General features: G+C 38.5%; 1 protein-coding gene across 7 annotated transcripts in view; it reads right to left on the minus strand.

Moving 5' to 3' along the window:
- NAV3 (neuron navigator 3) overlaps positions 1–26,045 on the minus strand; it is a 595,128-nt gene that overhangs the window by 142,605 nt on the left and 426,478 nt on the right. For all 7 annotated transcript variants that reach the window (XM_058741945.1, XM_058741948.1, XM_058741947.1 and 4 more), the window contains exons 10-12: positions 18,422–18,530; positions 17,337–17,720; positions 5,290–5,409 (exon numbers count right to left, since the gene is read on the minus strand). In XM_058741945.1, coding sequence (XP_058597928.1) covers positions 5,290–5,409; positions 17,337–17,720; positions 18,422–18,530 — 613 coding nt within the window. The remainder of the gene's footprint in view (positions 1–5,289; positions 5,410–17,336; positions 17,721–18,421; positions 18,531–26,045) is intronic.

Here is a 26,045-nt window from a genome sequence, read left to right on the forward strand (position 1 = left end):
TTCCCCTATTAGTAGATTTCCTTGTGAAATCTGTTTTCATTGCTTTAAAAATGGCCCACATCTGGTTTTCTGTAACACGCCCTTACACTAAACTCTTCTATGCTTCTATGCTCTCCACCCCCACATTTCTTCAGCTATCTCCTAGGCCATATGTCAAAAAGTCTTATGTTTGCCCCATTTAAATCACACTGCTTTTTGAAGTCTTTCCTTATTCTCCCAGGTAGGAATAACTACTTCCCTTTGGGGTGCTTCTAAGGTACTTTGTATATACATCTATTACAACTGACTCGATTTTATTATCACTTTTATTTTTTGCTTATATTGCATTGTCTGACCATTAAACTCAGGGTCTCTCATCTTTATTGTTTTGTCCTGTTTTTACCCAAGGTGCTGTTATGCTGTCATGCACTTAGGAGGAAATTATACATTTATTAATCAAATATTTGTTAATGCTAGCAGAAGAACTAGTGTCAGGACAGTAAAAGGAGTTAATAAAAATCCAAACAACAGCTATTCCCCAACTTTCCCCTCAAATTACCTTTCAAATATAGTGCAACCCAATTGTATAAGTGTATATGAATTAGGATTGACTTCATTATAACCAGAGTCAAATGGGTAAAGCCCACACATTTTGTCTACCATGAGTTTATTTGTGAAGTTCCCAAAGCATCTCCAACATGTCTACAAAGATTAGTCCCATTCTGTAATCTTTTTTTTAGTCATCGTAGTGAAGAAATGGGGTTAGTATTGGATTGATATGGAAAATGAACGAACTGCAGTATCTTTGAGTACTAAAATACTTAAAATATACCATAGTTATCTGTTCAAAGCCCTCCTCTTTACTTTGGGGCCATTTCAATTGTTGGGAAGAAGATTTCAGCTGTTGTCTATGGCCCATCAGATTTTAAACAGACGTTGATCAAAGGGGAGCCTTATAACCTTGACTAAAAAAACACAAGCAATTCAAATCCATTGCTATCCTGGCCAGCTGGCTACTTTGCTCTTATGTAAGTGCTTTTTCATTGATATAGCTTACAGAAAAAATACCTAAGAAATTTGAAAACTTAACTGCTGGGTTTATTTTTGCTCTTCAGCTTTCTTACCAGTGAATTATTGCAAGCCTTACATTTGCCAATTTGCTAAAATGAACCAAGCACTAATACTTTTCATATTATTTAAAAGAACCTTGACTAAGATAGCTGGGAAACCATAAATACAGGAGGTAAAAGATCTAAGTCCTTGTGCAATTAGATCCATTAAACGAAGTCATTAAGCAAAAGAGTATTTCTCAAAATATCACAAAAATAAATTGTTATAGAGAAAAAAGCAGGGGAACCAGTGAGTGATAAAAAAAGCTTTTGGGAAGCAATGAGTTAAAAAAAAGTTAAGCAGTTTTTAAGTACAGAACTTCTCAGTATTTTTTTTAAGTAAAACTGAGCAAAGAGGTATCACCTTATAGCTATTCTTGCCTATCTTATTTGGAATGGATATCAGAATTAAGAAAGCTTTATGAAACAACATCCTGTACAAGGAGATTTTTAAATTAAGAGAAGGACTTACACAACTATAATATTTAATACTTTATTTATTTAGTGCAACAGGACTCTTTTATTTATGTATTTATGTATTTATTTATTTATTTACTTACTTACTTATTTATTTTTAGTGTGAACAGGGAAGAGGGTCAGAAGGAGAGAGAGAGAATCCCAAGCAGGCTCCACACTGACCATGGAGCCCAACATGGGCTCCATCCCACAACCCTGCGACCATGACCTGAGCCGAAATCAAGAGCAGGACACTCATATGATATTTGCCATATGAGAAATTTAAGATACAAAACAGGTGAACATAAGGGAAGGGAAGCAAAAATAATATAAAAACAGGGAGGAGGACAAAACATCAGAGACTCTTAGATATGGACAACAAACAGAGGGTTACTGGAGGGGTTGTGGGGGGGGGGGATGGTCTAAATGCATAAGGGGCATTAAGGAATCTACTCCTGAAATCATTGTTGCATCATATGCTAACTTGGAGGGAAATTAAACAATAAATAAATTAAAGGAAATTTCAAATAAAAAAAAAAAGAGTTGGACACTCAACCTATAGAGCCACCCAGGTGCACTTGCATTTTTAAAGTTATATACATCCTGATTCACTTCCTGAACACAGAATTTTAAAAGAGCTTCGGACTTATCTGTAATAAAAGACAAATTCCTATCTCTGTTGATAGCAGGATTTTCCCTAGGACTTTATTGGTATTTAATATATACAAGTGACTAAAGTGGTTTTTGTATTCCTTAAATTATATAATTCTTTCACAAACCTCTTAGGCAATTCTCAGAAGCTGAATCTAATGAATGGAGACAATTTATTTCTGGTGCAACATGTCATTATTTGATCTAATTTAAAGATTAGTGCCATTGTTGTTTTTATGTTGTCTTTCCCTTGACACAGCACAGCTAATGAAGTGAATAAAAACTTCAATATGTCATTTTTAATGTTTAAATGTTTATGTTAAGTGTTCGTGTTTTCATACACCTGGCATCTGTTTGTTAATTTTAGGATAGTGATTCGCTAACTTGAGCACACACAAGAATCTCCTGGAGGGCCTGCTGGAGCTCAGATTGCTGGGCCCACCCCGGTGCTTCCTATTCAGTAAGTCTTTTGGATCAAGCTGATCTGCATTTCTATCAAGTTCCAAGTGCTGCTGATGCTGCTGACGCAGTTACCACACTTTAAGACCTGCTGCTTTCACAGGCCCCAATTTATTAGACACACATCTAATGTTTTTCTGTTGCTCTGAGGCTCCTCAGCCAGGCCCCAATCTGGAGTCTTAAAGGAATAGGAGAGTTATCCCAACTGTCTCCAAAATAAGGCACCTTTGTATTGATCCCACAATCTCATTTCCTAAAGACCAATAGACTTTCCCCTTCCTTTAGTATTCTCCACTGTCTGCTAAGAATGTGCAGGTCATTAGTCTCAAAATGTAGTCCACACTGTAGATTCTTCCCCCTCAAATCACTGCTTCCTGTATTTCCACATAACCCATTCCCTCTCTTATATGATATCCTTGCAGTATGTTGGGTCTTTCCTGGCCTCATTTGCCTGTGTACCTAGTTGGACTCTATTGCTAGTCTATATGAATGTAGAGCTTATATTCATTCCTTGGTTCATTCACTCCATAGCATTTGTTAAAGGCTCAAAGTGTAATGATGACAAAATTCTGCATTCATGCACTTACACTGGAATGGGGAATATATAAGACAAACACGTATACAACTAAGTATGATATAAAGAAGGGATGTGTACACTGAAGAAAATAATATAAGGTCACAGGTAAGAAAGTGACTGGAAATCAAATGTATTCTAGCCTCTGTGGAATCATTTTTCTGAGAAGGAAACATAAAGCTGAACTGAAATGTCGTGATGGAGAAAACAATGTAAAGAATGTAGAAAAGGGCATTCCAGGCGGAGGAAGCATCAATTCAAGGGCAGAAAGAAGTCCAGGGTTGTTGAAGGAGTCAGCAAGGGAAAATGGTTGAGGAGTTCAGGTTAGGGGTAGGGAAACAAAAATTGTTCATAATCCTTTTGTAACCACATGATTCTCTCACACACAGCTGGTATGCAGACTAGGTGACTAGGATATATATATCCTGGTGGAAACTGCCCTCTGGCCAACAGGAGTTAAAATATCAACAGCATCATTTAAAGAGTATTCAGAACCCCAAATCCCCTCCTTGCCTCAGCTCCCTAAATGGCTGCCATGTCGATTCTCACTCCAGCAGATGTCTGAGGGTTTATTCTCTGGAGAGGTCTCTGATCTACGGATGCCAGGCACATATCCAAACCCCTAACTCATACCCCCCAGCCTAACCCTAGCTGTAACCCCCTGGACAGGTCTCTGAACTACAGGATACCAGGCACATACCCTCAACCTCACCCTCACGCAGATCTGAGAAAGCAGCTTTCTGAACACATGGTAAGAAAAGCTGAGAAGCAGCCAACTTAACCCAGAGAAGACCCCAAATATGTAACAAGTGATGGTATTTCTGAAAATGGGTGTGACGGCAGGATTAAAAACAGAAGGACTTGGGGCGCCTGGGTGGCGCAGTCGGTTAAGCGTCCGACTTCAGCCAGGTCACGATCTCGCGGTCCGTGAGTTCGAGCCCCGCGTCAGGCTCTGGGCTGATGGCTCAGAGCCTGGAGCCTGTTTCCGATTCTGTGTCTCCCTCTCTCTCTGCCCCTCCCCGTTCATGCTCTGTCTCTGTCTGTCCCAAAAATAAATAAAAAACGTTGAAAAAAAAATTAAAAAAAAAAACAAAACAGAAGGACCAACTGAATATCTATTTAAAGCGTATTGAGAGCCCTCAATCCATCCCCCGGCCAATATATCAACACCATTTGAGTGAGGAGAAACTGACAACTAATATCAGAATCTAGCCTCTAGAGTTGGCTATGTTGAAATGCACAATGAACTGTACACAGTTCTTATTTCAGAATGCAGATACATGAAGCCACAACCCTTTGTCTTCATAAATGCTGACTTTAGTAAAGAACCACTCTAGGTATTGATATATCATAGTTTTGGAAATGACAATCCCTTCCTGACGAATGAAGTCAAAATTCTGAATGATGAGAGGGAAAAATCAGGTCAGAAGTATGCCTTACAATAGTATTTTACAAGAACAAGATTCTTTAAGAGCAGTGATTGTGATCAAAGTGACAAAACAACTCCTGGCAAAATAATAACTAGCACATGCATCAAACACACACACACACACACACACACACACACACACACACACACACACACACCTTTAAACAATCTGCAACAATTACAACACAGAAATTAGCAAGAGTTTTATGCTTTCAACAAACCCCTCAAGAAAAGCATCCTGTTTATTGTACCTGATAATTTGAATTATGTTTCAATCTTTGTATCATTAGCCTCCAGGTAAATCTGAGAATATCTGAACTGAAAGGAACTTATTAGCCAGGGTTCTTTTCAAGTAAAGAACGTAAGTCTATGTTTACAATTTTGCTTTTACGGATATTAAAATTTGCCACCATGTAAACTGAAATTTGTTCGATATTCTCACCAGTGCAATTGTTTTAAGTACACAGGGCTAAACAAGTCTTGTAAGAAAACCCACCTTAATTTTTAAAATATTCCAAAACGACTATTACATAAATATTAGAAGTCCTTTCATTTATACTGTAAAACTTCTCAGATCTCACTCAGGAAATTGCTTTATGCACTTCTCACCATCACATTACTGACAGCATTACCTGTCAGCATCCACTGTCACATCGTGAACCCCTCTTTGGATGACATCCCTGGAAGTCGCTGTGTCAGGTATTCGGTTCAGACTTCTAGTATATAGGTTGAGCCCTCCATCTGTCATGTACCTGAAAACAAATGTGTCATTAATCAACAGAAAATTAAATGATCTCATCTGTATAATTTAGTTTCATAAAAAGTATTCACAATTTTCAATAATTATGTAAATGTGCCCTATCACAGTTTTTTCTACATAAACATTTTACCCACCAGGAAAAGTTAGAGCATCTTTTCAAGTTTATTAGGAAACCAATCTTACTTGCTACACCAAATAACTAGCCTATGTAAAACCTCCATTTATTTCCCTTTGGTTATCAAAATTTTAAACAAGCTTGGATATAATATAACTCTTAGCAAAGTAAGAGCAAGATCATTTCATCTTGTAAATCTCATTTTTGAAGATTGAAGGTCATAGGAGTAATGTAATATTATTAAACTTAAAATTAGATGAATTTTTTTGATAAGTAAAATGTATGCTACCAATTGGCCACTATGATAAAATAATAGCCTAGATGTATTGTTTAAAATGTTTCCATTAACTGTTCTAAATAGTTTACATGTAATAACATTACGACTGTCCCATTAGAGATAAAACGAGTGAACATGAGAAGGCTAAGTCACCCAGTGTTACTCAACCAGTCGTAGCAGAATTAAGAAATAAATCTAGGAATGATCTGAACCATCATGCATTACTGTCTGAACTGAAGGGCCACACTGCCCCACTTCATACCTTGGAGAGATACTTCCCTGTCATCATGGGACCATCACCATTGCACAGGGATGGTAGACCCAAATTGTCATGTTACTAATGGTCATCTTCCTTCCTTGGCTATGGAGGATTAGAACACATTGTTTATATAGCCTCATGCTGGGCTATATATCAAATTTTTCTTTCTTGAGAACTAGGATTAAAAGATAGGTCATCAGTCTTTCTATGCGAATAGAGGTAATGATCATGAAGACTAAGGAGATGTATTTATTTCCACAAGATGTAAGGAGTCACAGAGAAAGTTGGTCAGCAAAGTAAAAACAATGGCACAGATGCACAAAAGGAAGCAGATACTTGGCCATGTGGTTTCAACTTGTCCTTGGGTTCTAGGAGATATCCTTCTTTACAATCATGTTCCCAATCTGTTTAAGCAAATTGGAGTCAATTTCACTTTTTGGAATAAAAAAAATATTCAATCACGGCTATATTGAAGACTGACCAAATAGTTAAAGCTAGGATTATCAAACTGGCGAATTGCTTCGATGATTATGAATTCTGCCCTTACTAGTTGAAGGGCCTTGAACAAGTTTCTTAACCTATGCCTCAATTTCTTCCACTGAATTTGGGAAGAATAAAATCTGCAGATAGATTTTTAAGAAAATTAAAGGAAGAATACCCAAAGCTCTTAATATGAGAGCCCTATAACTAGTAGCTACTTGTGATTCACAAAGTCTCTCCCACATATTTTGAAAAGGAAATATATGCATTTTATTTACAAAACAACACTAAGTCATTCTGAATTATCCTTATAAGGTAATATAGGTAATAAGGTAAAAGCGTTTAGTTAGGCAAATATTTTTCTCACTCTTTCAAAATTGTGTTGTAAAAGTTTGAGGGAAGGGGCACCTGGGTCGCTCAGTGGTTAAACAGCCAACTCTTAATTTTGGCTCAGGTCATGATCTCACCATCCTGAAATTGAGCCCTGCATCAAGCCTCACATCAGGCTCCTCATGACGCTCTGCACTGGGTGTGGAGCCTGTTTAAGATGCTCTCTGTCTCTCTCTGTCTCTGTCTCTGTCTCTATCTCTCTCTGCCCCATCCCTGCTCTTGGGTGCATGAATGCATGCACACTCTCTCCCTCTTTTTGAAAAATAAAAAATAAATAAAAGGTTGAGGGTAGTAGAAATCTTCTCTCCAGACAAGTGAGACGTTCTTTTTCTTCTTCTTCTTCATTTTCTTTTTTACCAACATGCTTAATCCTAAACTTAGTTTCTGGAGGAAGTTATAACAATGTACACAAGTTATGTTTCATGTATGTCTCACTGGTCTGCTTATTCATTTGTGTATCTCCAACAGTGTTTAACACAATGTTTTGTATATCATTTGGGATCAACAAATATATTGAACATTTGTTCAGCTGAACTTAAAAGGCTTCCATATTGTAAAAAGAAAGCATCATAGCAGATCTTGGGGCAACTTTACCCATGATGGTGATGCATGGAAACAAGAAATAAGATGACAGATCACTTCTATTAGAAACATAACCTTTCAATTATTTAATACTTACAGAAAAGTAAGTTCTATAGACAAAGGTCAACTGCTTTGAAAACTAATTTGCAAAAGGAAAAAACAATGTTTAAAATTTCAATAAATTTAGTAAAATCTTTTTTCAAAAAGTATTTTAAAGGATATTCCTTTTTCTTGGGCTTCTTGATTTTCCAAGTAATATCAAATAGGTTTCCAACAGGTATCAATTAAAACAAAAAATTGAGTCAGTTCTAATTCCTCTGTCTACAGATACTCTCATTTGAATGTTGATAGGGCATCTTCATAATAGAACCATGAGTTTGTTATTTTTTTTTAATGTTTATTTTTGAGAGAGAGAGAGAGAGAGAGAGAGAGAGAGAGAGAGAGAGAGAGAGAGAGAGAGAGGAGGGGCAGACAGAGGGAGACAGAATCCAAAGAAGACTCCAGGCTCTGAGATGTCAGCACAGACCCTGATGCAGGGCTCGAGCCCACGAACTGTGAGATCATAACTTGGCCGAAGTCAGACACTCAATTGGCTGAGCCACCCAGGCATCCCACCATGAGTTTGTCATTTAAAAAACAACATACAGGCACCACACAAGACAAATATCTGATTTAAATTATCTTGGTAATTCTTCCTTCTTTTCATTCTTTCTGGAGGATTTAAAAATCTAAAAGAACATGAATTTTATAGTTCCTCTACAAGAATTATGCTATAGTCTTGGGAGCTATAAATGTTAGGGAATCATTTTGAAAGAATAATGTAAAATTTTAAAAATGATTTCCTAAGAACATTATATCTAAACTGCAAAACTGACAGCCAAGATGCGTTTGAGAAGAGATAACAATCACAGGGAAGATTGTTAGCACAAAAAAACTGCAAAAGAATCGTGAAGGTTACTGACAAAAAAAATAAATTATTTCAAAATGTGAAAGTATTAGAATAATTTTAGTCACATTCAAATTCTATAAGCTATGAGGGGTGCCTGGGTGGCTCAGTCGGTTAAGTGTCAGATTTCAGCTCAGGTCATGATCTCATGACTCATGAGTTCGAGCCCTGTGTCAGACCCTATGCCAACAGCTCAGGGCCTGGAGCCTGAGCTTCGGATTCTGTGCCTCCCTCTCTTCTCTCTCTGCCCCTCCCCTGCTCACACTCATCTCTCTCTCTCTCCCCCCCCCCTCTCTCTCTCCCCCTCACAAATAAATGAATATTAAAAATTTTTTTTAAATAAAAAAATATTCACATGAAAAAATAGTCTCACAAAGCATTTCCTAATTCTTCCTCACTTACACTGCTACTCTGCTTCTTTCTGTACAGGCAAATTTGCATACTTATGGCATATTTGCCTTAGGTGTCTATTACCTAAATTAGTATTTCTAGCCCATATCATTTCACCTTGTTGTAAAATAAGGTATTAAATTGCTTCCAAGGCATGGATAGGTGGATGTCTCATAAGCATCTCAAATCTAGTATAAACTGACCATATGTTATCTTCATCACTAAGGCTCGTGTTCCTTGTGTGTGTGTTAGTATAGTTAAAGGCAAAGACACCGTCTACCCAATCAACAATATAGATACGTGCCGCTCGTCACTCACCACACTCAGCTATTACAAGATGGAGTCTGTTCAAATCTGTGAAGCGGTATCATTATGCTCTAATTATGTCTGGAATTCACTGCAATAGAGAAACTTTGTAAAAATCTTATTTTTCTAAATTTGTTTATTTTGAGAAAGAGAGACAGAACAGGGAAAGGGCAGAGAGAGAGGGAGAGAGAGAGAATTCCAAGTGGGCTCTGCATGGATATCACATAGCATGAGATCATGACCTGAGCCGAAACCGACTCAAACACTTGACTGACTGAGCCACCCAGGTTCCCCTAAAAATCTTATTTTTTATATTGTTTAATCCTACTTTCATTTCTCAATGAACAGAAAGATATACAATTGTACCATCATAGCAATTTCATGCTTTTTGAAAAAAAAATTTAGAGGGAGATATATTTTTTTCAGATATATAAGGTATAAAAATACATATCAAATAATAATAAAAATAATATCAACTTTCATGTACTTACTACCTGGCTTCAGAAAGAGGACATTTACAGTTTTTGCAATCGCCATATAGCCTCCCACCCCTCATATCCCCAAACCTCCCCTTCAGCGATAGCTAATGTTCTGGATTTTGTAAGCACTCCTTTACTTATATCTTTGCCACATAGGCATGTATCCTTAAAACTAAATTGTTTAGCATCTCCTGGATTTGAACTTCCTATAAATTGAGTCACACTACATGTTTTCTTGTGACTTCTTTCCTTCACTCAAAATTACATTTTTATAATCAGCTATTCTCATGTGTATCATTGTCTCATCCATTTTATTTTTAATTTTTTAATGTTTTTTATTTATTTTTTTGGGGGGGGAGAGAGAGAGAGAGACAGAGTATGAGTGGGGGACGGGCAGAGAGAGAGGGAGACACAGAATCAGAATCAGGCTCCAGGCTCTGAGCTGTCAGCACAGAGCCTGATGTGGGGCTCGAACTCACAACACCATGAGATTATGACCTGAACCGAAAACTGAGAGTCTACGCTTAACCGACTGAGCCACCCAGACGCCCCTGTCATCATCTTTTATGTATAAACAATAATTGTGATTCTGCTTTGCTGTTTAGTTGCTTTGTCTGTTTTTGTGGGGGTTTGGCAAGATTCAAAACCGATGCATGTACCACAACTTACTAGAATTCTGTGTTTTTACATTCGAATTTCTTATCAGCGACTGTGACAACGAACTACTTTTTAATGATATGAACATGCGAGGCATCTAAAGTTTTTGGATTTGTTTTTAAACCTCAAAGGCACTCTAGTTCAGCATCTTCCTTTAGCTGAACACAGATAATATTAAGTATTGTCCCCTAGAACAAATATGCTAGCTTAAAAAAAAAAAAAAACTATACCAATAATGAATGCTTGCTGTGAAGCTCTGTTATATTATAAAAAATCAACTCCTAGGAGAGAAATGTGTACATGCAGACATGGAGACAATCTCACAAGGTCAGTATGTCATGATGGCTGAGTACAGACTGGAGCCAAACTGCTTAGGTTCAAGTCCAGCATTGCATGCTTTAAGGAATTTTGAATTCCCAGAAGCCAGTTAACAAATTTTCTGAGTTCTAGCTAAAGTCACTTAAACTATCCAGGCCTCAGTTGTTTCATCTATAAAATGGAGATAGTAATGATAGGCTTCCCTGTGAGAGTTATGGTGAATCATATGTGAGTTAACACATGTAAAATGCATAGAACATTGTCTAGCACTTAGTACGTGCTATGTAAGTGTTGGCTATTATTACCAGCTATTTTTCCATTAGGATCTCCACATTCACTAAACATAACTCTCATATCTTCAATATGCAATTAATTGAAGCATTAGGATTAGGAATCTGTGGTTTGCCATATAAACCCTTTCAACTCACTGCTTTAACCCTGCCCTTTCCAATGTTAGGCATACTTCCTATCACCAAGTTTACTAAGTGTGAATTGAGGGAGGATCCAGAGAGAAGGGTCAAAGCATTCACCTCCCTTTCCAAAAAGTTAATTGCCCAGAATTAAATTACTTTGTGTTTGGGCCATGTGACTTTAAGTAGAATTTCAGGTTATATTCTGGCCCAGCTATTTACACTGTGACATCTGCAGATAACTTCAATTTCCACCCAGTTAAAATATGTAACTTTCTCCCCAATTTTCCAGCATGTTCTTTCTTTGCTTCATAAATGGAGACTTTTTCAGGGCCTCATGATAAGCAAGAGGCTTTCTCTGACTAATTCCTAATTACTGGCAGATTCACATTCCCCAAGTGTTTAAAGTAATTTTAAAAAGAGAAGAAAGAGATAAGTCTTTACATGCTTCAGGAAATTCTGAATTCTCAGAATGCCGATTAACTAGTTTTCAGAGTTCTACTTAAGGTACATGAGAAAATGAAACTCCATTCCCATTCACTTCATGACATTCCTTGTGATTACAGGAGAAAAGAAAAATCCTAAATTAAACACCTTCATTCTTTACTATGTCTTTTGAGCTATTTGTCCCTTTAATCAGTGAAATGTACTTTTTTTAAAAATTGGGAACAGAAAATTAACCTTGTGACTCAATTTCTTCATGAATCGTAGCACAATTTCTATGCCCCTTTTTCTTGCTTACAACATCATCAAATTAAAATTCTCCTGGGATGTCTCTAGTCCTCTCGTCTTCCCACCTTTTAATTCTAGGCGGAAGCATCAGGCTACATCCTAGGGATACCAAATTTTTTTGTGTGTAGACTGGTGAGCAATTAAGTGCAGTACACCGTGGGATGTCCTCCACACAAGACCCCTCAATCCCACTTGAGCTGAAACCAGCCATACCACCGGCTGATCACGGCTAGTCACCTTCTGCCCAGGGCACAGCATTCTGTGTCATGCCTTACATGTCCATGTTCTGTACTCTGCCATGGCAAAGAGAAAATGCATAATGCCAAACAGGTCAACCACACCAGGGGAAGTTTTCATACAGGATTTGTGTTATTTTTAGCCTTTTTTAAATATACTGACTACTGATGACAAAAATATAACATGTGAACCAGTGACGATACTTAAATGGGCCCATTTGTAAAACACTCCCAAGACTTCATTTGAAACACGGACAGGAACAAAAATGAACAGAAGCCTGAAATGGGTTCCACTGAGGTATGAAACAAGTAGGAAGGACAATGGATATGACTTTTTTTGTGTTTCTCAGGAGTGAATTCAGCAGAACCTAGCTAGCCCTCCTCAACCAACTTCCTCTTCCTCTTGGGCACACAGCTAACCCAGATTTCCTGGCCTCCCTCACAGTTAGATGTGGCAACAGAGCCGTTTTGGATAAGGAAGTGTGGGTAGAAGTCATACGCGCAACCTCCAGATCTCGTACGTAGGGAATATTCTCACACCGCAGTTCTTCCTCTCTTTTTCCATCTGCCTGTTGAATATCAATGCTCAGGGTGACACTGGAAGCCTGGTGGGCCAGAAGCAGAATAACTTCCATCCATCTTATTCTCTGAGAGACTATATGGTACACACTCCCAACTGAAGTATGCCTGTAATATGTATTATTACATACAGAACTCAGCTGTTTCAAAAAATTAGCTTAAGGAAAAACTCCTGATCCAAGAATCTATACACACACACTCACACACATGTGTGTATATAGGACACGTTCGTTCACTGAATAAACGAGTGTCTACAAAAATATTTTAAAAACGAAGATGTGGTTTATACATACCATGGAATACTACTTGGCAATGAGAAAGAATGAAATCCTGCCGTTTGCAACAACAGGGATGGAACTGGAGGGTATCGTGCTAAGTGAAATAAGTCAGTTAGAGAAAGACAAGTATCATATGTTTTCACTCATATACGGAACTTGAGAAACTTAACAAGAAGACCATGGGGGAGGGGAAGGGGAAAAACAGTTTCAAACAGGGAGGGAGGCAATTCCATAAGAGACTCTTAAATGCAGAGAACAAACTGAGGGTTGATGGGCGGGGCGGGGGAGGTAAAATGGGTGATGGGCATTGAGGAGGGCACTTGTTGGGAGGAGCACTGGTTGTTATATGTAAGCGATGAATCACAGGAATCTACCCCCGAAACCAAGAGCACACTGTATACGCTGTATGTTAGCTAACTTGACGATAATTAAAAAACAAACAAACAAACAAAAAAGGCCGCACGTAAGTCACATGGCGCTGTGTCTCTATTGCTCACCACTGCACACACGGTCCCAAAATGCTGCTTGGCACATAGGATGAACTTAGAGATATTTTTTGGATACATACACCCGTATTTACTTCAGCTGAAGATCCCTCTTCTGTCTCTCCATTCTTTCCCCAGGAGTCCTCATGCCCACAAGTTCTACTGTCTTCTCTGAGACCACACTCTCCATCATAGCTCTACCCTGAAAACTACTTCTGCATTTTCAACAACAAACTTTTATACCACACTGTCTCCAACTCTACATTGGAAACTCTACACTCAGCATCTCCTCTCTGCTTTCTCAAAAATAAAAATCATTTCTCTCTGTCTGCCTATTTTCTCTAAAGGTATAATTTTCTACCTCCTGTGCTTACAAAATGGGCATCGTATCTGAATTCTCTGCCTCTCTGAAGCCCTCATGAGTAGCCTATCATTAATTCTGTACATTTCTCCTCTCTGGTACCTCCCATTCAAATTCTTTCCTTCTTTCACCCCTGTCAAGGCCACTGTCATGTTTCTGGACTACAAAACTTGGACGTGGACTTTTGCAGTAATGTCTGAAACCTGCCATCAGAGCTGCTCCCCTCAATCCATTTTGCAGATTTACCCTAAAGGGGGTTTTTAAAAATCATCATCATATCTTATTCTGTGACTATTCGATAATCTGCTTTCAATTGTTTAGAGTACACTGTGTAAACTTTTTAGCATAATGTTATTGAGGTCCGGTCACAATAGTCCCTATCTCTCAAAATTAAGTACTCAGATTCCATGAATCTCAGTTGGGGGAAAGGTCAGTGAATATCATCCAATCCAAGTGTCCCTGTGACTTTGAAAATTATTTTTTTAGTGAAGCTTATCAAATGACATTCTTTCTACAATATTTATACTTTTTTTTACAAACATGCTCTTATTACATTTCTCTCCTCTTTAGATATTTATTTATTTATTTTTATTTTTTAGAAAGAGAGACAGAGTACACAAGAGAGAGTGGGGAGGGACCCCATGACTCTGGGATCATAACCTGAGCCCAAATCAAGAGTTGGGTGCTTAACCAACTGAACCAGGTACCCCCATAGCTATTTCAGTGACAGAATGTAGGGGCACTTGCATGGCTCAGTGGTTTAAGCATCAGAGTCTTGGTTTTGGCTTGGGTCATTATCCCAGGATCATGGGATAGAGTCCTGCCTTGGGCTCCAGCTGAGCTTAGAGCCTGCTTGGGATTCTCTCTCTCTCTCTCTCTCTCTCTCTCTCTCTGCACCTCCTTTGCTCTGTCTTTTTTCTAAAATAAAAAATAAAAAAATAAATCAGAGACTATAATTAAACTATTTCCTTGTCTTATCCCCTCCTTTCTATTTCATGCCTGTATTTAGCACTTTCTCCCTACTCTGAACTCTTCAGTTTTTTTTCTGTATGAGACCTTTGAAATGACTCACACATTACATTGTCAATGTCCATTGATTTCTGGTTTAAACTGCTCCCAAGATATGCTTTCCCTCTCCAGATAAACATTTTACTTGTTTATAAATAAATATAGTCAATCCTAATTATTCATAAATACCACATTTGCAAATTTGCTTACTGGCTAAACTTTGAAGCCCCAAATCAATAATTGCAACATATTCATGGTCACTCACGGACAGGCACAGAACAGAGAGAAATTTAAGTTGCTCATGAGGACATTCCAGGCTGAGGTCAAATAAGGTGATATTCTGCCTTCTTGATTCAGCTCTCCTACTGCCAGTGTGTCCTCTTTAGTCTATTTAGAGCCACATTTTTCACATTTTTGTGCTTCCTGTTTGAAATTCTGGTGTTAAGATGGCCCCCAAGTGTAGTGCTGAAGTGCCCTTGTGTTCCCAAGTGTAGGAAGGCTGCGATGTGCCTTATGGAAAAATATGTGTTAGATGAGCTTCATGCAGGCATGGATTATACTGCTTTTAGGCATGAGCTCAATGTTAATGTATCTACAATATGTATTAACAATACAATATGTATTAACAATATCTACAATAATGAATCTACAATATGTATCTCCAATATGTACTAATAAATAAGCTCGCTTTAAATTGAAATACACATACAACAAGACTATATTCTGATGGTTTGATGAAACTATTATGACCAAAAGATCACAGGAACTATATCTGTATTTCCCCTAGGAGCAATGGTTCAGTGTTCACTAATTCAGTGTATGTAGTGATTTTATAGAATGTAACTACTGTAAATAATGAGATAGACGGCTTATGTATGTGTCTGTATATTATATATATACATATATATGTATATGTGTCTCTGTATATATAAATATGCATATACATGTGTGTATAAATATGATATTTATGTGTATAGTTAAATCTTCATCCAGTAGTAAATATAAAAAGTGAATACACACATATGCTCTCATTTAAAGAGACAAAGAAAGAAAAAAGAGGATATAGGAGGGAGAGTGGAAAGAATGGGTGAGAAAGGAGAGAGATGGGAGAAAAAGTTCATGCCTTAGATGTTCCTGCATTGCCATCATGCTCCCTATACTGGGCACTCCCTCCTAGGTGGAATCTAACATGTACAAAAATGATAACAATAGCATCTATAAATCAGTATGAGTGTGAATGATAATAAATGGAATTATGATAGTGACACATTTATTCAACACTCATACTGTGACAGGCTTTGTGGAAGTACAATTTTGTAGATTATTTCCTCGATTCCTAATGGTTTTGGAGAGATTCTGCCATTTTATCCTTATTACAGATAACAAAAAGGAGTTTGGATAACTTAAGGCCCCAAGCGGTCCACAGATAGCTATGGTCAAAAGGAATTTAAATTGCACTCTGACTCCAGTGGCAACTCAACTATTTCCTACCCTAACTGACCACCATCTGTCTCCCTAATTCTAAATTGTTGGAATTTAGCCACCACGAAGGTGGTCACAAGGAAACAGTGGATACAGAGCAGAGCTATAAATCTGATCTAAAGCTTGTCTGAGTTATTTTAAGGTCTTGTCACCTTTCAAATAAGATTTTCTTTTTCTTTTCTTTTCTTTTCTCTTCTTTTTCCTTTCCTTTCCTTTCCTTTCCTTTCCTTTCCTTTCATGAATGAATGAAGTCAGGGTTACTCATACAGGAGAATGATTTCCGTTACTGGTCCTCTCAGATGTCTAAGGACAAAGAATAAGTCAAAACCCAGACTCCCATGAAAATGACAAAATTGATTGGGAAGCTTTTTGTTATATCACAGACCCTAGGTTTTGAAGTCAGATATATCTGAGTTCTAATGCAAGTCCAGCCTTTCTTCAGCATTACACAATTGTGGCCAGCTCAGACCAGTTTTCTCGTCTGTAGGGAATTATAATTAATAGAAGCAGTTTTAATAGAGTTTCCTATTGCCTTCGTTCATGCTCAGATTGAACTAAATATTCCAAACTGCCAAAATCTTTAAAAGTTTTATAATCACAACAGTGTTTTTTTGGAATATGATAGGAAACAGAAAAAAAAAAACAACAACAAAGGCTAAGATTTAAAAAAAAAATCTCATCAAAAGAGATTGAAGCTTTCAATTCGAGGTGCATAACTGAAGAATGCTAGAAAATATTTGTTCCTCCAAGCAGTTATAGGCAGCTTTGATAAGCCAAATTAAAACAAAAAAAAATTGCAGCAGCTCAGCAAAACTCCTCCTGTCCCCTTCCCACGTCTTTCACTACAAAATCTGTTACTTAAGAAGCATGTGAAAATCACTCTGAAAAGCCCAGGGCACATTTGTTTCTCTAAACTAACAATAGAAAAATGTAATGGCTCACAATGAAAAGATTTTATAGAAATTTTAGATATTTTACTTTTCAGGAATGAGCAGATGAGAGGGCCTGATATACCCCCAAATAACCTTTGATTTATTATGTTTTCTAATGACTTTGTGAGCTCACCTATATACCCTTCCTATAGCTAATGCATCTTAGGAGACCACCCTCCCTGTTCACATAATGTTGGTAGAGCCCAGGGCCACTTACCCACTGTTGATGTCATCAGCCCTGAGACTTTTCCCAAGGATATCACCATCACTCATGTATCCACCAACGTCAACTTCAGAAGACATGTCCAGGTCACTGCTTGCTTTCTCACTCATGTCCATCTGTGATAGGTTTCCCAGTCGAGACACAGCTGCTCGACGGAGAGGCGTTGTGTACATGAATCTCGAGGGGTCTGTGTGGATAAGTCGGCTGGTACCACTGCGAGGGTAGCCAGCCCCCAGGGAAGGGGCATCTCCAGCCTGAAGTCGAGGACACGCCTGACCCAACCTCCAGGTCATGGGAGTGGGGCGGCTTGTCAAGTTGGGTATGGTCCTTCCGTTCACTTCTGTTGTCACAGTGCTGTCAAATGTTGTCTCCAGGGTGCTGTCAACAAAGCGAAGAAGTCACTAAACTCTGATTTACTTGGGGTCATAGACCGAGAATGCAATACATGAGGACTGGAAAGGCTAGAGTTTCTTAGAAGCATGCCATTTTCAGGTAAGCCAAATGATGCACTCATCGTGAGATGCTATCTCGGCATTCTTATGAGATGCAAGACACCTCTGCAGAGGTCGAAATGTGGGAGGGGCATTCTGAAGTTTGTTTGTTTTACTTTCGTGCGTTCAAAAGAAAGGTCATCATCACAGTTTAGATAAAGCAAATTTTTGTTCACACTTTCAACAAACCCTGAACCGAACCCCTTACAGCTTCTCAGAACGATTCTGGAAGTTGACCAAAATTATTCTTGAAAGTCTCTCTCCCCTCCCCTCCCCCCTGCCAGATGCATTTCAACTGTCCATGGCACAGGCATGCGAATCTACTTAGTAGTGATGGTGGCAATTTCAGTAGCTAATTCAGTTTGAATGGGGCATTCTATTAAAGAAGAGACGGATAGGAGAAAAAAAGTACCTGGGTTTGTGCTAAGAAGTCACCAGTTGAATGTCATGTAAAATTTAAGTGAGAAAACAGTTAAGGAAAATTAAATTCTTTATCATTAGAAGAAGTTAGTGCTCGGTTGTCATTTGTCTTTATTGGCCCAAAGAAATGTAGAACTGAGAAAAAACAAAAAACAAAACAAAAAAAACCTGTGGCTTATCTGGGTCCCACGAAGACTGGACATAGTCTCCTCTAAATTTTGCCTCAAGTCTGCTATGTTTTTAACTGTTCTCATTCTTCTTGTTTCAGGATCTTCACCTAAAAAAGTAACACAATAATAAACTTGTCAGTCAAGTCATTTCCTGGTCTCAGAATAACTGTATACATAGATAAGTAATACAAATTCCTCTCCTTAAAAATAAAATAAAGGTAGGACATTCCAAATGCCTATTATCTGAAAATTATGATTCTCCTTTCTACAAATAAAATGTGAATAGAAACAAATGTGACATTACAAGTAATAAATTGATGATAAGAAGTGATGATAATCCAATAATACTTTATAGATTTGTGACCTTAATCATTGCAAAGTGACAGTGATTAATTCAGCAATACACTGTAGAGTACTGCATGTTACCGAGCTTAATTTAAAAAAAACTGAAATTATTGGGATTCTAATTATCTCCATAATTACTTACTTCTAGGTATATTCAGAATAGTAAGATAAACTTACCTGGTAGCAATTATACATTTGGACTCTGGGGAGTAAGATAGAGGCCTTTTCTTTTAGAAGCAATACATTTGTAAGTGTTTTATTTTATTAGACTCATGGATCAAAATTCACAACATCGGATAGCTTTATTCTCAATTCCTTCCCCGCTTTCCACAGGGACTCACAGCATCCACATGTGACATTACAGTTCCAGTAAAGTCCTTGGCATCTCAAGTCAGCATGTGTTTAATAGGCACAAGACAAGCAGCTCTGCCAGTGTGACAAATGCTGGCCTTACACAACCACTACCCATCATTTGGAGGTAGAGGTGCCAGAAAACCAGTTTGATTATGCGACGTAACACCTTCCAGGCCAGTGGCCATTTGAAACTTGTCTATCTGGATAATGAGAAGAACATGGGGAGATGGCAGAGGAAGTACAGTTTCTCTTCTGTTCAGTTTGGGCTCAAAAGGATGTTCCGTGATGGGAAATTTTAACAAGAAGGAAAGATGCAGGAGGACAGGGAGGGAGAGAGGGACACTGATAGAGTAAAGGGAGGACAGGAAGGGAGAGCGGGGCACTGATAGAGTAAAGGGAGGGAAGGTATGAGAAGGAGAGGGGAAGAACAGGAAGGCAAAGGAAGGGGATGGTGGGAAGGAGAAGGGAATGGAAGCAAAGGAAAAAGTGGAGGGAAAGTGAAGGTAGAAAATAGCATATATTAAACTCCAGTAGGAAGACTGCCACTATAGACAAGTCAAGATGCATATCTACAATCTGTTTCAAGAATAGAAGTAGATATTTGACATGTTCATTTTCTTCCTCAGAATTTATGCCAGATTAAAAAAAAAGACACATACGCAACAAATACACCCACTTAGCATTTACAGTATAATCATAGAATTGGTAGGGATTCCAGAGAATGCTTCTTCTTAGCTCAGCCAGTGAGGAAACTCATCTATGCCTCACATGATCTATGCCTCACACGGGTGACAGCCATGTGCCTCTGCCTGAAACCTCTAAGACTGGAAAGCCTTCCTCTTCAGGAAGAGACGGCTCCTTCTATTAGAAACTTCTAATTGTGAAAACATTTCTGAGGATGAATAATTTGCCTCCCTTTCATTTCCATCCAGAGGTCCTAGTGGCTCTGAAACTGACAGAACAACTTTATACTACCTTCACCATGGGCAGTTAAATACCAGAAGACACAACTGCTGATTCCTCTGTTTTCTTCTTCACCCAAACATTACTACATTGTTCATTATTCCTCATCCTGGATGGTTGCCAAAACAACCATCATTTTGCTTCCAGTCCGTAAATTTCTACTTTTTAATTTATAAATTATTTGAATGATTAAAATATGTTTAAAAGTAGCATTATTTCAAACTTGAAAGTATAAAAATGGTCCTTAAATATATTTTCAAGAGCTAGAAAAATATATTTTGTACCCTCAGGCACATGGCATCAACTTTTCCTACACTAACTCAAGTTAACACAATCCTTAACCTTATAAACTAACATCACTTTACGACTCAGAACTGTTAATAACCTTTAAGATTCTAATCATGATACTTCTGGAACTTATTCCCATCCTTCTCATAAATATAACATCATATTTTAGAAACGGCTAGAAAGCCTACCTTGTACTTCAAAATAATCTGGTAAAACCCTGAAGACAAAGAAGGATTTTTTTAAGGAAAATCTTAAAGGGCAGAATATAATTACAGCCAAAGGAAAGTCAGAGGTCAAGAAGAGATTTTACTCAAAGTGGGCAAAAGAAATAGTGAAGAATGGGACAAAATCAGAGAAGCACTAAAGCCAATATCAGAATATAAGATTTCATACAGTAATATACCTAAGTTTCTAAGTGATAGTGAGAAATGACAAGTCTTCTTTTTTTAAGTTTATTTATTTTTTTTTGAGAGAAAAAGAGCATGCACAAGTGGGGGAGGGGAAGAAAGAGAGAGGGAGAGAGAGAGAGAGAGAGAGAGAGAGAGAGAGAGAGAGAGAGAGAATCCCAAGCGGGCTCTGCACTCATGACATGGAGTTCGAACTCCCGAATCGCAACATCATGACTTGAGCCCAAGTCAGAAGTTTAACCGAGTGAGCCCCCCAAGCCCCCCAAGAAATGACAAGACTTAAAGGAGGGAGTTGTTGAGATAATCTTTACTGGAAGGAAGAAGGGATGTAGTCATTGACCTTACACGAGGTGGTAGAATATACCTTTACATGTCCCCTGGCCCTGGTCCCCTTCCCTCTGTGAGAACTTCTACACTGGAATCAGGTTGGCTGTCAGCCACTTGTCAACTCATGTAATAACACTGATATCTTAATTTCTTTCAATATCTTTTATTTTTTTAACTTTTTTTAACGTTTATTTATTTTTGAGACAGAGACAGAGCATGAATGGGGGAGGGTCAGAGAGAAGGAGACACAGAATCTGAAACAGGCTGCAGGCTCTGAGCTGTCAGCACAGAGCCTGATGCAGGGCTCGAACTCACGGACCGCGAGATCATGACCTGAGCCGAAGTCGACTGCTTAATCAACTTAGCCACCCAGGCGCCCCTCAATATCTTTTTAATATAAATTATAGAAACACTGTGTTTTCAGACATTCCATTTCACTAAATGTTTTTTTCACATCTTCTTCAGCTCCTTTTATATGTTTTATTTTATTTATATACTTGTTAATTTTTTTAAGTTGATTTTGAGAGAGACAGAGACAGTGCAAGTCAGGGAGGGGTAGAGCGAGAGGGAGACAGAGAATCCCAAGCAGGCTCCACTCTGTCAGCTTAGAGCCCAATGTGGGGCTCGAACCCACAAAACCATGAGATCATGACCTGAGCCAAAACCAAGAGTCAGACACTTAACTGAATGGGCCACCCAGGCACCCCAGCTCCTTTAATTAATTAATTAATTTATTTATTTATTTATCTTTTACTTTTTAAAAAAGTTTATTTATTTTTGGAGGAAGGGGCAGAGAGAGAGGAAGAGAGACCCAGCAAGCTCTGCGCTGTCAGCACAGAGCCCAATGTGGGGCTCGAGCCTATGAACGAAGAGGTCACGACCGGAGCCAAAACCAAGAGTCGGACACTTAACCAACTGAGCCACCCAGGCACCCCCTCAGCTCATTTTAAATGTCCTTCTTCCAATCCAACAGGCATCTTAGATCCTAAATTTTTCCAATTGAATCCATTTTTGTTTATATAGCTTCTCTCATATTACAAAACCACACCTTCTTCCCTCCTTTGGTTTTATTCATTCATAATATTTGCTCATAGGGTACTGCACTGTTCGTGACAATCAGACAAATGGATCTTTTCTCCAGGTCCTTATTGAGCAAAACACAATTTCTGCCTCATTCATGTTAAGAAAGATAACAACCAAATCAACATTTATCACAGTAAATGTTCTCAATGACCCATAAAAGGCAAAATATAATTAAATACACCTAACACTCCCCTTAAGGATTGCACAAATCTTAAAACATCCTATAAATGTGTATCCAAATGATGTCTAGAGGATTGGGGGAGAGAAAGGAAGTTCAGCTGAAAAGGCCAAATGTAAAAGGACAAATAAAGTGAATTATTCAGTAACAACAAAAGTTGGTAGAAAAAATACACGATAAGTTAATTTAGTCTCAAAAGCGTTGTATCCCCTCTCACTTTCATAATCTCTGTTCCACTAAGGCTCAGTTTAGCCCTACTCTTAGCCCCACTTACAAAGGACACTTTATAAGCAATGAGAAAGCAGTTTACAACAATGTTAAAAACTCGAAGATAATCACAGAATATACCATTTGGGAAAATGAGTGTAAGGCCTTACTATCCTGTCTGACACTCAAGAGGCTTCATTCAGGAAAAATAGTGGCTTCTGCATTTTTGCTTAATATGTGGTCCTGCTCTTACATTTTAGGCTTTAATTATATACATTGTAATTAAGACTGTCAGCACTGTCATCTTTTAATAGGAAATCAAATTATATATGAATGAACCTGGTTCACAAAGAATTATATCCTCTACACCAACCACTTTTCAAATGGTATTTAGAGTACAGCTGCCTGATGTATTTTGAGAACCCTAATTTTGTAGATGACCCCAACAATGAGTTGGATGGAAATTTTTCAACTCATCTCAAGCCAGATATTTTGGGCAGAAAATAGCAAAAACATGGCTAGTTATCTTTTAAAATTCCCCTGTAAAGTTATAGCACAGACCTTAGTCTAATCTATTAGGATACACAAGTTTAAAGAGTGGAACTCAAGGAACTCTGTCTAAAAATTCACTTGGAAGAGGCCATTTTGAGTCAGAGACAGAACCCAGTCAAGCACGTGGTAGAAATCTTGAAATTCCCGTGTGCTCTGGGCTTGGATATATTTACCAACTTAACATGCATCATTATTTAGGAAACTGCATTGGAGTGCTTCATTATCCTGACATGATTATTCATGTCACAACTATTTGAATAAACTCTTCCTTACTTTCTCACTTGCATTTTCCAAAACTGGCATAAGTTTGGGTGGGGGGAAGCCTTAAAAAGAATAACCCCATAAATATAATAAGCAGATGTTTGGTTTAAAAACCTTGGAACATACAGAATTCTATTGAGAGATTGCCCTTTGACAGTAATGCTCCAAGTTATTTATGCACAAAAAGGCGAATGTCATATATACACCCACGCGCAGCATGCTATAATTTACCAGAGCAACCAACAAATCCTGCCAGGGGACTGCTCTCTGTTCATTTCTTTGAAAATACTTATGTAAGAGGTACTTAGAACAAGACAAACGCTACTATTTTAAAGGCAAAAGATGAATATTATTTGATTCTACAGTTTCAGAAGATCAAAAAAAAATTAAAAAGATCCTTAAGGAATAATACTCCCTCTCTTGCCTTTGTACTGCATAGAGGTCTTTTATGAGAAACAGTTCATCACAGAAATCACACAATGGTGAAGAAGTAAATCTTCTATGTCTAAGCACCTGGTGTATTCAGATTCAGATTCAGGAATCACTATTCCCACAACTGTGGAAACATTACTCTTTTAAAGCCAAACTGACATGAAAAATTGAGCAATATTTGCCTCTGCTGTCTCTCTAGGCTTTCTTCTTCTAAAGCTGGTTCACTAAGATTCCGGAGAGCCTCATAAAACATCTTGTAATAGGAGGGTCTACATACAGAATAACAACACATCTACATTTAGCATCAGTTGTATGAATCAGAAACAAAGAGATCACTGGTCAGGTTTAATTCTTTTACATGTGAGGAGTCCTATAGGGAGGTGTTTTTTGTTTTTGTTTTGTTTTGTTTTTGTAAACATACATGGTAACCAAATATGACGTAGTCAGTGGTTTAAAACTTATGGATTTTTGAAGAAGGAACTGTGTGATATAAATGTCCTTTGGTAGAGCGCTCAATTTAGACATGACAACTAAAATGTATGCAGTATGGCTATTTAGGCAGGCAGCAAAGTGGAAAGCGAAACAACACTGAAGAAATACTTCAGACATCTCCATATCTAGTTAACTAAAGATTATGTCAGAAGTTATCAGTAAGACCTATGTCATCAAAAAGCCCACTTTGTGGGAACAAACAGTTCATGGTCATCTACATAGCAGTTTCAATCGTTACAATGTACACGCTCAGGAGAATTTTTTGCCAATCACCACCCCCTCCCCCCAAAAAGTGGTGGGTGAGCAAAGCTGTCAAAAGATACCTCTGCATTTCTGGAAGTGTTCCTAGAATACATGGTACTTAGCACTGAGGCACAAACAAGGACCGTCTATGTGGATGCCACTGAGGCAGTAGAAGAAAACCAACTTTACAACAAATTTACCCAAGAGGCCCTTCATTGTTCATTCCATATTTGTGGCGAGGTCACCTTGAGGGAAGTTAAAAAACTAGGCCCTGTTAATTACTAAGTAAAAAAACATGTTGGAATTTTAAGACGTTAGCACTCCTTTACAGATATCTAGAATATCCTGGACATCAGGCCAAGAATGCCCAGGGCAGGTTGCTAATTATTTTCCCCAAATAGACTTTACACCCGGTTCTCACAGCTTAGCTTTACAAAGCCAATAATCACAACAAGTAATTAAAAAAATTTTTTTTGGGTAACGACAGTTTAAAAATCCAGTCAGAAGAATGGAAGCTATTTGGCTAATGCAAATGTGCAGCTTCTTCAAATCCCCTCCTCATCTTAGGAACACACCTGACTTACCTAACAAGTCAGTGTAAAGTGCCTGTTCCAGGTCACCCAGCATCGTAAGGATCACGTCTTCATCCAGATGAGCTGTGCCTTCCCGCAGGCAGCTTTCTCCCTCCTCTTCAGCCCAGCTTCTGCTGATGCTGCTTTGCCTGGAGGACACGTTCTCATCTTCGGACCTGCTGTCTTCATCACTCTCCCCTTCCAAGCCTTTTCTGGAAGACCAGTCCTCCAAGCCCTTACTGCCCGACTGGCCAGCAGGCAGGAGGTTCCAGGCGCCGGGGCCACTGGCGTGGTACAGGGACTGCACAGAGCGCGAGAGAAATCTGGACAGCGAGCGCCTCTCTGCATAGTCGGATTCTCTCTGGCTGGCCTTTGCAGCGTTTCCAAACCAGTTGGAAATGCGCACAGTGGGTCTCCTGTCCCCCTCGCTGGTGAGGGCAAGATTGGTCAGAGACTTCTGTTTCTGAAGGCAGGCTCCCTTTCTCCTTACTTCTTTGCTCCGAAACACAGAGAGTTCAGCCGGCCGCTGCATGGCTCTTCTAGGGGCTTCTTCTTTTCAACTGGACTTCACATTGTCTTTTTACACAGAGATGGCAACCGGCGCTTTTTGGTTTTAATTAACACATGCACTTTAGTAAAAGCCCCAGCAGGCTCCAACATTCACATAAAATTCTAGAGCGACAGTACAATCAGTCAGTTGCCCACGATTTAGCTTGCCACATTCTCCCCCTAATCAGCAGTACTTACAAACATTTTGCTGGAGCGTATCTGAAGCAGAAAAGAGTTCACCAAAGACACGGCTCCAGCTGAAAGTAGCACAGGAAGCCAACTACATTTTCCAGTCTTCATCCAATCACATATCTCAGCAGGACGATGGGTCCACATTTCCCTCTACCACCTCTATGTTCTCAAACGCGA

This window comes from Neofelis nebulosa, chromosome 8, assembly GCF_028018385.1.
Source record: "Neofelis nebulosa isolate mNeoNeb1 chromosome 8, mNeoNeb1.pri, whole genome shotgun sequence".
NCBI classification, from domain to species: Eukaryota; Metazoa; Chordata; class Mammalia; order Carnivora; family Felidae; genus Neofelis; species Neofelis nebulosa.